This window comes from Merops nubicus, unplaced genomic scaffold, assembly GCF_000691845.1.
Source record: "Merops nubicus isolate BGI_N331 unplaced genomic scaffold, ASM69184v1 scaffold16392, whole genome shotgun sequence".
Classification (NCBI taxonomy): Eukaryota; Metazoa; Chordata; class Aves; order Coraciiformes; family Meropidae; genus Merops; species Merops nubicus.
Window position 1 is genome coordinate 20,673 of NW_008595756.1, and position 13,332 is coordinate 34,004.

Consider the following 13,332-nt stretch of genomic DNA (forward strand, 5'->3'; position numbering starts at 1 on the left):
TGCATAGTTCTGGCTGCTGCTTGAAATTGTATTTGGATTCTTTTCAGCCGTGTTGGGCTGGTGTTTAGGTCAGGTTTGTTATAGCAGTTCTTCCGTGGTTGTACTGGTGGATGCTTGGGAAGCTGCGGGCAAGATTTGTATCCCTGCTTGTGCTGAACACCTTGTGCTGTGACTGGCATCAGGAAAGCAAACGGAGCTTGTTTGTGCAGCAAGGTGGTCCTCAGAGTAAACAGAGGTACTGGAGCCTGGTCCGTGCAAAATGAGTTTGTTGGTGTCAGTAAACACGTTTCACCCTGACACAAACCCCATCATTGCAGTTGGGTTAACCAGCCTCAGCAGAGAGGCCGAGTTGTTTAGACAGGGAGAATAAATGCATTTGTGCTGCAGAGATTGTTTCAGCCATGGTGGAGAGAGGTCCTGCCTGCTTCCCACTGTTGGGTGCTGAAGAACAAGTGAAATCAAGGGGAGGTGTGCTATGTACTTACACTGTGTGTGTGTAAACAACGAAAATCCTGTGTTTCTGTTACTGTTTAACTTATATCTGCCTTTATACCCCTTCCTGTCTCCCACAGATGTGAGAGCTGTGTGGAACTGCTCTTTGTGAGAGGAGCTGGGAATTGCCATGAGTGCGATACCCCCCTGCGGAAGAGTAACTTCAGGGTACAGCTCTTTGAGGATCCTGCTATTGACAAGGAAGTAGAAATTCGGAAGAAAGTGTTGAAAATGTGAGTTTTAGCAGTTAAAAGAACAGAAGGTGAACGTATTCATGGATCACCATTTAAAAAATTGACTTACTCCTCCACTAGTACAGAGGAGATTTATTTGTTTTTAAAGTGACAGCCCATATAACCTGACTGCGTTTAATGTGGAGGGATTTCAGAGAATCTGATTTTATGCAACAACTGAGGGATGAATTCTCTATTTAGCCTGGAGGGATTCCTGCTTAGCATTAGAAAATGTTGGGTGTTTCTATGTGGCCTCCTTTGGCAAAGACTTTCCTCCTAAATGGAGATGATTAGATATTGAAGACTACAGCTGCTTCCCTTTGAGAGCCTGAACATGGGAGTGGGGCAAGAACAGAACTTTGATTGTTTTGTTCCCTAGGGACCTGTTCTGAGAGTTGAAGGCCAGTTCCCTTCAAAATGAAAATGAACAAAAGAGAAGCTGTGTTCACATTGTTTTCTGCTTCACACAGCAATTGTTAGTGGAAAAGCTTCCTTAGAAGCCTTGGGTTACAAGTATGTCATGCAGATTTGAGAGCTCTTGGAATTAAGGTAAAAGATGTCTAAAATTGCATCTTACTGCTTGTGGCCAAGAGATAACATTTTGTAAGGAAAAGAAATGAACCAGTTGGTGTTTTGACAGAAGATGGTCTGGTGAAATGCAACAAACCTGGAGAGACTTGTGTGTGCAAAAATGAACGTACAGGTAAATTGTAAGCTTGGGCAGCCTTTATCTAAGACTTTGTACAATACTAAATGAATTGTATGATGTTGCTGAGATGTGGGGGAATTGTCACTGAATACCAAGATGATGATGTGGAAAGTAGTAATAATTTTGATGTTTGATTATAAAGTCTACTGAAATTAACAAAAGTCAAACTGGAATGAAGTCAGTTTGGTTGACTGAACACAGAATGAAGTGTAGTTAGAACAGAAGATGTTCTGAAATGCTTGGCCCCCTCAGATGTGCCAAATTAGTTTTTAGTAGGCAGAAAAAATGTCCCCAAATTGGAAATTGGCCAGAGTTCTTGAGATTAAATTTGTGTACTCCAGGGTGTTATCTGTCTTGGTCCACAGAGCAGGCAGAATCTTAGCTTTGTATTTTCTTGGGAAGAAACCCTGCATGTCTTGACTTTGAGAGGCTGTCCACCTTCTAGCCAGTTGTCCCTTCATCATCTTACTTTTTCCAGCCATGGAGAGAGTTGGATACATTCAGTTCTGCAATGGTCTATTGATATGAAATAAGATAACTGTGTAACGTTTTCAGTTTGCTGCTGACATACGCTTTCTGCTGTTGGCACAAAGCTTAATTCCCTTTTCTGATATTTCTAGGAAAGCTTTTCTTCTGGGTGTTACTGTTGTCTATGCCTTTGTTAACAGGTTTCTCATACTGAAGAGCTGGCTTAGAATTAGTATATTCTAGCCTCTATATTCCTGTTTAACCCTGGAAAAGGAATCAGCCAGCAGTAGGCAAGGATAGCGCTGTTTTATGCCAGGCTGGCTCCTTTTCTTTGAAACAAGCACTTATGTCTTTTTAAAGATTCTGTATGTTGGTCAGTTGTGGGAGCCATGAAGCACATGGATTATAAAACTAGGTCAATATTCAATATGCTCACAGCACAAGCCTTGTTGAATTGAAATTGCTTTTTTTGTGTTATATAAATACTTGTTTCTCTTTTCTTAAAGATACAATAAAAGAGAGGATGACTTTTCCAGTCTAAATGAATATAATGATTTCCTGGAAGAAATAGAAGAAATTGGTAAGTATTATATATTGGTTACATTTTTGATGTGCTGTGCTCATGAGACCATAAGCTTTTATCTTCTGACCTCTGCTACCCATGAGAATGTCTAAGTTGTGTTTCTGTAATAGGGTTTATCATAGTATCAGATGTTTATCTAATTACTTTTTTGGGTACATTTTAAGTCATATTTGCCGAACTGTAGGACATCCTCAAGTAAAATATTTTATCTGTTAGCAAAAAAACATAATTGAAAGAAGTAATGCTTTATAGCTGGAGAAGAAAGGCTTGCAGGGGACCGTTGGTGCTGCCCTGAGAAAGATTAAACAAAGAGAGGAGAAACTGAAATTTTCATTTTATACCTCTATTGGCTTTATCTACCATGGCAGAAGCCATATGGTTTCTTTCAGCATTTTTGCTTCTGCAAGTACAGTAGTTGAAGCTGCTTTGAAGCTGGTGACCTTGCATACCACTGTGGAAGCATTTTATGTTGCTGTGCAGAAGGAGAAGGTTTGGAAAGAGACATTGATTTCTTTCTCTTTGGATTAGTTGGGGCAGAACTCTGCCCTTTGGGCAAGGGACTATGTTGTCAACAGAGTTTATTTTCTTCGTAGTTAGGGTGACTTGTGATTTATGGTGGAGTGATGGATTTTCCTTAGAAAAACAGGGATGTGTTCAAAGGAGTGACTCTTAAATGGTTTGTTTCTTGGGGTTTATGAGCTTCTGAGGCTTTTCTTTTTATGTCCTGGAGGAAGAAGAGGTGCCTTAGAACGTGCAGGAGGGGCAGCGGATGTGATTTGAAGGAAAACATGGGGATGCCACTCCCCTTTGGTTTCTCAAAGGAGCCCTTGCTCCTCTTTGCACTGTGGTGTTTTGTAGAAATGTATCCAATACACTTACTGCTGTGAGTAATGTGTCATGTTTTCATTGGCATCAGAAGGCTGAGGCTGGAGAGCTAAATTGTGTGACTGGGAAATACAAGGCACACTCATACAGGTCCAAATATCTGGAGGAGACAATGTGGGTGTAGTTCTGTTTTTGGTTTTTTTTTTTTTTTTTTTTTTGGATGCTGCTGGGGAAGGAGGGAGTGAACAGAAAGAGTGGTTGCATCTTAGCCAGAGAATTTGGGAAGAATATGTGTGCTCATGGAAAGGAAAACTGCTCTTTATTTATGTAGCATTAAGTGCAGGTATCCCACTCTGAGCTATTGCAGGGGTGTCCTGGTTTTGGCTGGGATATAGGAGGGGTTGTTCATCATCTGCAACAGGGAGTTGAAATTTTGCCTGTAATTGCCATAGCCTCATCAATTTGTGCAGAATGTTTTGGTAGTCTAGCTCTTTGAATTACATTGTTAAATGTCGAGTAGGTCCAGAGCCTGCATTGGTAACTTGGTTTAGAAGCACCAGAAGTCATGGCTGGTCTTTGTAACCTTGCAAGGAAGATTAAATTTGGCAACAGTTGTGATGGGCCTGCAAATGCGTGATGAAGCAGCTCCATAGTTAGAGTTGTTAGGAATTGGAGTTAGTTGCCTGAAAGTCATACCTAAAATACTAAAAGGAATAGGAAGTCTGTGTCCTGGTTTCTTGATGTAGCAGTCAGAGTGATGAGAGGAAAGAAGAGGTATGGTCAAAAGGCTCTTAATTTTCACCATCAAAGGGGTCAGTTATGATCTCTACTAACTTCAGGTGGCTGCAGAAGCTGGAGGACAGGTCAGACCCAAGAACACCACCTTGGCTTAAGAATTCAAGCCCTGTCCTCCCCTCCCTGCTGGCAGAGCTTGTTGTGCACATCTTGCTCTCCCTAAGCCCTCCCCTGCCTGTGCTCTGGGGCAGAGTCCTCCAGCTGATAGTTGTCTGGTATGTAGTGATAGTGTGACTTCTTCCACTGTGTTGTTTTTTTTTTCCTGTGCATGTTGTGTGTGGTGTGGCTGAACCAGGTGTTAAAGGTAAGTGTCTTTGACTCCACATGGTTACTTCACATTTTACTCCCGAACATATTTATTTAATGTTTTTATGAATGTGAATTCCCTGCTTGTTTGTGCATGTGGAAAAATTAGGCTGCAAGATGGGAAGGAAATGGATTAGTAGTCATGCAGCACAAAGTTTGGCATTTTGGAGCTAACATCCAGCAGGGTGATGTTAGCTGGTGGGGGTTGTTCAAGCTGCTAGGCTGGGAATTGAGGGAGCAGCAAAGAAATGGATATCTCCTTTCTTCCCCTGTCCCAGCAAACCTTTCTCTTTTTCTATAGGAGGGTCGAAATCCAGCTTTACTCTTTTCTTTTTGAAGGTAGTTTTTGTCTCTTAAGTTGTTGTGGGGGATTAAATGAAGTAGTTGCTTGGCAGAGACAAAATGTAAACATCCCATATAAGTATACTTCAAGTAACCCTGGCACAATTCTGATAGTTATTCTAAATATTTCAGACAGGTCAGCTCCAACATTTGCAGCAATTGCACTGTCTTATTCTGTTGATATGAGATATGTCCTCACTTAAAACACATTTTCCTCCTTCATATCAGGATTGAAGACCATTTCTGTTTAAAGAAGTTGGGTGGTATAGAAAAAGTGAGAGAGAAAGGTCAAAAAAACATTAGGGTAGTCACCTCATAAGATTTCTGTTATAAAAACCACGTTTTTGAAGTGGTTTAGAATGTAGCCACTAAATAATGCTTTGGGCTAAAACGTGTTACACAAGGCTTTAAATGGAAACCACATTTTAAAGCAAGTCTTCCCTAGAAGAAAAATCAGTTGGACAATTTGAGAACATTGTTAACACAGTTTGTTGTCATTAACACTAGGAAGAAAAATAAAGTGAAGGGGTTAAAACCTGCCTTTGGGAAAGGTGTGGACAACATCTGTTGGAACAAGTCAGGTCTGTGCCAATATGATGAGCAGGACAAGGTTAAGCCTTAGAGTGTTGCTGCAAGTTACAGTCTCTGGACATCGGGCGTAATTTGCTTGCTCTTTCCACACAATTTTCTTCTTTCCTGGAGTATCTCTGTAGCCAGTTTTTCAAAACCCTGATGTGTAAGCTGTCCAAAGCAGGACCCGCCTCCTGACGTGCCTACACACTGCCTGGCACCGTTTTGCTGACACCTGGATGAGGCCTCTAGGCGTTACCGCAACAATTGTTAATAACAATTAATGCTTTTTAAAAACATTCAGTACTTGGAAGGAGACTTCTGTATTTGTTCCCTTCAGATTCCTGTATCTCCTTACTCCTCTAACAATTTATGCAATACCAGCTGCCTGGTGATTTGTCTTAGAAGGTTAATCTCACAAGCAATCCTTGCAGATAAAGGATTCTTATATCTATGATCACTTGTGGTTGTGGTATTTATTGTTTTGTGGGTTGTTTCTCCCTTCTCTCTATGTGCACGAGGATGGTATTCCTGGGCCTGACAAAGGGAAAATAACCCAGCTAGGAACAGTCTTTATCAAAGATCCATTTTGAGCATTTCATCTGAACAAAGATTTCAGTACTACACTGTTCCAGCCAAAATGATCTTTCTTAGACTGCTGGGACTGTTCATTTATTTATTACTATGCTAAGATATTTTTTCTGGAAAATTATTAACCCAATAAAAGACAACTGAGGCTAAACAGAAATAATTATTAGTACCTAAGTAGACTTTTCTGGCTTAGCTGTGGGTCTTCTTTTGTTTCTGATGATTATTTTTTTTTTTTTATAGTAACAGAAGTACTGTTTGGAAGGGACTTGTTAAAACCTCTTCCATCTCTTCTCCCTCTCACTTCACTTCCTACCCCTCTTAAAAGTACAGGGACCAGGCATTGAAAGCACCAGCAGAAGATGCCATAGCTTTGGATTCCCTGGGCAGACTGAGGATGTGGTCGTCTACCTTCAGAGCACTTTGCTCAAAGCAGTTCTTCTGCTATTCCCTACCTCTGGCTGGCAATTTATGAAGATGATAATGAAGGAATTGTTTGTAGTAGGGTGAGAGGAATATTGTTTGAGGAACCAATACTAGTGATTTTTGAATTTTCAGCTGACTTATACCAGCAATGCAGATCAAACGCTGTCAGCAGAGCAATCATTTGCTATCCTGCCAGAGAGGGAATATTCCTACTATTTGAATAGCAAATTTTTTTTACATGGTAACATTGTGGTCTCTTAAGGGACCAGGAGGAAGAGTTTCTGAAATTTTGTACTCTCAGACTAAAACAGGGAGATTTTTATGAACGCAGAAGTCCTGCATTGGAGTGACATTCATTCACGTCTGGACAAATCATTGTGCCATACATTTAGAACTTTTGTCTCCCTTTCTTTATTTGATAAGTAGGAAAATATTTTTCCATTTTTTATAGAATTACATAATGAATATTGTTTTGAAAAGCAGTGAAAGTCTTCCTGTAAAAGCTTAATTTCAGGAGTAGGGAGTTTTACCTAAATGGAATGAAATGTTTCAGAAAAACAATAGTCTTCTTGTTATACTTCAACAGATGTCTCAAGGCAAGTCATTTTATAAACCAACCAATGTGAGATGGATAAGTAGATAAATAATTGTTGCATACAAAACAGCTTCTGTTTCTTTTCCCTGAAGGGTTTCAGGCCTCTTATATCAGCTTATGCTATATTTCAGCATGGACAAAAATGTCTGGCTTCTCTTTGAAACCTTTTCAAACTAGCCATCTGCTTTGCCAGTCATATTCAGATCTATACCAATGTTTTTTCAGGGTAGATGTGGCTATGAGTTAGTTTAACTATTTCTGGTTCTTCTGGTTTTATAAACTTGTGTTATTTTTTCAACAAGGTAACATTTGGAAGAATTACATTTAAAATAAATTTCTGGCAAAACCAAAAGCAGACCAAACAAAAAACTGTACTGTGTAACCACAGCTATGTAAAAGATGTTGACTGTTTGTGACTGTCTTCTTCTGGGTTGATATTTTTTGTTTTTTAAATGCCAGGTAAGTTGTGGAGGGGACAAGGGAGAGAAGAGAAAGATATAGTCTCAATTATCTTTTGTGGCCTAATGGCCTCAAAAAATGGACATGTGAATGGTAATTGTGAGGATACAATGGCCAAGAATTTGTATTTTCTGAATATTGATGAAAAGATATTTGAAGCTTATAAAAAGTATATTAGAAAATAGATTGGAAGAGATTTTGGCTGGTTGGCCACTGGTAATCATGCAGTGTCAAAGAGGGTAGATTGTTTTGCTGCTGGAGTGTTTTTTGTAGGAGGGAAGATATTCCTTTCATTTATTATAGGACAGCTGATGTCCATGTAGAGACATCCTCCAGGTCTTAACACTATTGCAAAAAGAAAAATTAACTCTTCAGTGTCTTAAGTCTGGAGATGTGGACACCTTAGTGTTGAGGAGCAGATACTTAGGACCAGGGTAATGTTCCTCTTTAATGACTATAAATCAATATTCAGTGGGAGAAATCTGCTGTGGCCTGTGAGGGTGCTGGAAATATGAGTCTTTCTGATTGCTGGTGTCCTACCATGTCCTCAAGTGACAGAGCAGAGCAAGAAAAAGTGCAATCGGGATGGTATGAGCAGATCTGATCACTGAGAGGGTTTTACCCAGGGCTTGGTTCCAGCCACAACAGGAAAACAGAAGGGAAAAGAAACCATCTTTCACCTTGCTGTGAGCAGAGAAGTGGGAATTTGAAGTGGCTATGCGGGTAGATAGTGAAGATTTTTTAAACATTGGTGGAGAAACATCTCTTACATGGAAAGGTTGCTTCCTATCAAGTAGCAAAATAAACCCACTTTCAAAAGTAGTTCTAAGTAAAGGCAGGTACCTGCATGTGTCTAAAATTTGCCTACTTTTTCCAGTTTTAAATATTATGGTTTTTGTTTTAGAAACCTAGATTGTGACTGGTTGAAGCAATTAAAGATGACTGAAAAAGGAGGAAAAAAAAAAAAACCCAACCCTGTATGTTTCAAAGCAGTTGCAAACCCCAGATACCAGGTTGTTGCTGGATTACTTTTTGAGGAATAGCCAAGATATTCAGGAGCCCAAAGGCATTTGGCATCTCTCTCCTCCTCTTGCACCTGAAGGTGGCATCTGAGCATCCTTCTAGGACAGCATGTCTCATATGCTATTTCTTTCTTGTGTTGTCATCAAAGAGTTCAGAGAGCTGGTGTGTGGATTTAAGTTGTAGTAAGTGCTGACATTGCCATGCAGCTGCTGTCATTGCAGAGCCGTGGTCTGATTGTGTGCCAGCACTTTCACATGACAATTCTTCTCTGCTGTAATACTCAAATATTAAGCTGCTTGACAGCAGGGAGCTGTGGGCTGGGAAGTTGGAGGTCAAATCACCATTGAAATATGAAAAATACAAACGAAAATGTGTTTTATGAAGGAAATGCTGCTGTGACCAGAAAGTGTATGTGTTGCAATGTGAAATGGGAAAATGCTGCTGTGCTTTTTTGAGAGAAAAAAAATGAAATAGATTTGAAATGGGTAATTTGCTTCCAAAAAACAAGACCTGAACTTTGAAGGACTTGTTTGGGTTGTAACAGTGCCCGAAAGTTCCACCTGAGGTGAAATCAGGGCTACAGAGGTAGGTGCTGCATGTAGGTGTAGTGAGGAGATGTAGCAGACTACGCACAGGAGGAAGGAAGCTTTATTCCCCTGCTCCTGGTTCTTACCAGTGGGACACCTCCAGTATAGAGGCCCAGTGATCTGCCCAGGAACAGGAGCAAAGTTGGGAGCTGAACCCAGGTTTTGATTCAAATGCTTAAACCACAAAACCAGCTTGTATCTCAAGTGACTTCAGAAATGATGGGTGGGGTCAGGGTGGAAGAGTTTGGCTGATTTAGGAACCAGGCTGAATCAAAATGTCAGCCCTTGTGATGTTGCTCATTATTTGGAAAAGAGGACGGGGAAAAAAAAAAATTACAAATTTTCTGTAAGTTTAGGAATTTCTTCAGCTGCATCTTGCCTTTGCTGCAATTCATGGAAGGGCTGAATGCATTTGATAAGAATAAGATAACGTGGTGGTTCAGTACTCCATGGGAGTATTCCTTTTCTCATCTGTAGACTTCTGGTACTTCCCTTGCATTGTCTCTGGCACTTGCCTGACCCCTTTGTTGGGCCAGTTCAGGTTACTGAGGGTTACTGTTGACACTGCAAAGCATCTGGGGAGTCCTGGAGTCAGAGAAGGGGAAAGGCTCCATTTGCTCCCTGCTTTGATTTCTTGCTGTTTCCTTTGCTACTTTCAACTGGCTTGCCAGTCTAGGCTGGTTCATGGTTGGGTTTACCTAGAACTCTTTTAAATACTCATTTCTGCCATGTTACCTGTGGAGAGGATGAAAGAAGAATGATCTTTACCAAACTGACATGTGTGCTGTTCTGCTGAGTAACAACACAAGCTTCATGCTTCCTTCCATTTCTCTCTAGCAGCCTTATACAAATGACTTGGCAGTGGTGCATGTGCCCAGGGGTTATTTGGCCCAATCACCTGAGACTGTAGAAGACAGAACTGAACCAAAATCTTCCAAGTTTTGTGCTGGCATTTCCACCAGACCCTCCTTCCCTTCTTAGGGTGTGACTTAACATGGTTGCTGTGCCCTTTTCTTGTGCTGCATTTATCAGTGGCAGTGCAGATTTCTCTGCTGCTCTTCTAAATTTGCTGTAGCCACGTGACAAAGCTCTTTGAGGCTTTGAGTGCTGTATGTTGGCAGTCTTCAGCAGCTTTAAGGCAATGATCATGAGCCCAGCATCCACTCTAGATGGTGATCCCCAAGCAACTTCCCAGTGATAATGGTGTTCAGTTGGAATTCACTTGACCCACAACTGAACCAGTGACCTAGAGTTGAAAGGCTCGGGCATTGTATCAGATTACTAATCATCCAAACCAGCTACATCTTTCAAGCTGTTGATTATAGAAACTGTTCAGTTTCTTGAGGTGTCTTCCGTGCCATGTGGAGATAATTGGGAATGTTGTGCTAAGCTATGGAGCTTGCTGGCTGACCCTGCTTGCTTGTAATTGTGTGAGATATAGTCTGCCACCATTAAGAGACATCAAAAGAATGTCACTTATGCTATTGATCTGGATGCATCTGCAGATTCCTTATAATATAGGTAATTGTACATCGGTGCCTTTTAAGTTACCAAGTAATGTGAAATTTTTTATGCACCTGAGAATTTGAACAGTCTCTGTAGTTTTCGTCCATTAGATAATCTTATGAAATTGAATGGCTTAATTTCTGACCCTGTCTTAATTTATATGTGTTTAGTCTATGAGTACAGGAATCACTGTGTCCTTAGCTGTAAATGCTACTTGAAATGGTCAAGGTTTTGTGGGTAGTATTATGATTATTCACATGTATTATCAGTATCATAAAATAGGATGCAAGACTCAAATTCTCATCTCCTACAGATGTATTAAATCTAAAGGAATTCTCCTGGCTTCTGTTGAAGCTTGCAGTGATTTAGCAGTTTGTCTTGCTTTACAGGGCATATGGAAATAAATGTTGTTATTGCAATGTTTATGTCTGGTGCTAGAATGGATAGAGAACATAAGAGCAGTATTTCTTTGTCATAGTTGTGCATGCCGACCTAATATCTGCTTTCTGTCTTTCTAATATTTATGCAGTATTTAACTTGACCAACAATGTGGATGTGGAGAACACCAAAAGGAGAATGGAGCTGTACCAGAAGGATAACAAAGAAGTCATTCAGAAAAATAAGATAAAACTGGTTAGTTAACTTCTCTCCCCCACAGTTTTTATTCGCTAGTTAAAGAATTAAAGGATTTTTGGAGTGCTTTCTGTAATGTCTTGAAAACAAGTCAAAGCTGAAGGCACTGTGTAGGACGTCACTTTGTATTCAAAAACCATAATACACAAATGCTCTGCGATACGGATCTTTAGTGCTGTGTAAAGAGATTAAATTGATAGTTGAAAAGTAGTTATGCTTTATTTTGGGAAGGGCTTGAAAAGGGGGACAAGCAGTAAAGTCTGCATGTAATACATCACCACCGCATGTGTGCTGGCAGTGTTGTTGGACAATATCCAGGAGAGACCAAGTTCATTCCTGTACCAGGACAATCATTCCTTTCTCATCCGAAGGAAAAAAAGAATCCAGATGCAGACATTATGGAGCTCCCAGGAGAGAGTTGTAAAATAGAGGGAAAGCACAGGTCTGGTTTATGCAAAATTTAAAATGAAAGATGTTCAAACAAACATTAAAACTTTTGTTCAAGAGCTGATAACAATAACATCAGAAGTATTGTATACATGATCTGTATGCAAAACACATGGCTCTTTGAAGATTCATTCATTAAAATACGTCTTGGATATAATTTTGTTCTTTAAAAATAAACTTGCAAGCATTTCTCTCTGTAAGGAAAGTTTAATCTGTTAAATATTTTTTTTCAGTATAAAAGTACACATTGTTATCAGTTCTGGAAGGAACATGTCTGCCCAGAATGTGACATAACAAGGTTTTGTGTTTGTATTCCTGTTGCACTAAGGAAATGCTTTCAAATCAGTAGGGGTGAAATCCTCACTCCCCTGAAGTCTGTGGCAAAACTCCCAGTGATTTCTTTCGCTCTAGGATTTCACAGGAGGAGACTGGAATCTGAAAAATGTTTGTTTGAACCTCTGCCTTTTAAAGGCAAGGAAATTTCCCTAGGGGTCCATCTCTGATCTGCTATCCTCTCTCAGACACTGTGCAATATCCTATGCTTCAGAGCTTGAAGAGACCTGCCAGATCTTTGGCTACATGTCTTATTTTACAATGTAGGTACAACCTCTAGGGTCACCATGAGGATAGTGTGCTTTGTCCACAGCCCACCTTCCGCTGATGTGTGTGCCTTGCAGACAGCTTGTGCACTAGCTGTGTGTTCATATCAAGCAGCACAGTAATACTCAGTACCCACCGAAGCCCCCTGGGCCTGCTGTTTTCTGTACTGTATGGTCTTGCTGTGCTAGAGACTGTCTGGTGGAAGCTGGACAAGCCTGCATGAATCCAGACTTACTGGAGATCTGGAGACATTCAACACTTCTTCTTCAACAACTGAAACATAATAAGAGACTTGACGCAGTTGCTATTCAAAAAACTGCATGATCCTACCCATAAATCTTCCTCTTTTCCAAAAGCTGAAAGGGTGCTTTCTCTCTCTAGCTCTTCTTGTTAGGTTTTGGAATGTCTTTACTCCATAAATGGTAAAAGGTGTCCTAATTTCTCACCTGAACTTAATATGGCCAGTCATTGTCCATTCTTAGACTAACATAAATTTTGCTGTTCACTGTAATAGTTTGCTTCTGAGGTGGTCCCTCTTGGTGTCTTTGTTGCCCTTTGCCTGTTCCAGTTTGGATTTGTTTTTGACAAGCAGAAGGGACCAGAACTGAATGCAGTATCATAGCTGAGATCTTAACAGCATGTTATAAAAGAACACTGTTTTGCCATCTTTACTGGAAGCATGATGATGTGATCCTAAGACTCTTCTCCTGTAGTGCTGTCGTGTGGGAGGTTCAAAAACAGTAGCAGTCAAGTAGTGTGTCATGTTTTCTTCTCTTTGGTTTCTAACTGGTGAAATGTCTCCAAATCCTTTGTAAAGTATTTTGATCTAACTTCTGCTACTTCTGTCCTCTTGAGTGTATGATTTTTCTTACAAATCAAAATACTAACTTACTGAACCAGGCACCTCAGGATTTGAATAACTGCTCCTCTTCTGTCAATACAAGCTATATTTTTCATCTTTGTTGCCAGTTCCACATGAATTTGCTACTCAAGTACTAACCCCTGTTGGATCTGTAGATTTGATATTGGACCATGCAGAGAAAAAGTTTAAGTAGACAGGTTTGGTTAAAAAGGTGAAGAACTCTTGGAGAAGGGGTTCTTGTCATTAGAAATTGATTTATATATGTATATTTATATATATATAA

The 13,332-nt window shown here is 40.1% G+C and overlaps 1 protein-coding gene across 1 annotated transcript; it reads left to right on the top strand.

The window, feature by feature from the left end:
* Positions 1-572: 572 nt before the first annotated feature.
* On the top strand, positions 573-11,140 carry LOC103769008 (CDK-activating kinase assembly factor MAT1-like; the record flags this gene model as incomplete). Its single annotated transcript, XM_008936175.1, has 3 exons — positions 573-725; positions 2,409-2,482; positions 11,037-11,140. Coding segments are annotated over 3 exons (331 nt in total), but the record flags the coding sequence as incomplete, so codon positions are not given.
* Between the last annotated feature and the right edge of the window lie 2,192 nt (positions 11,141-13,332).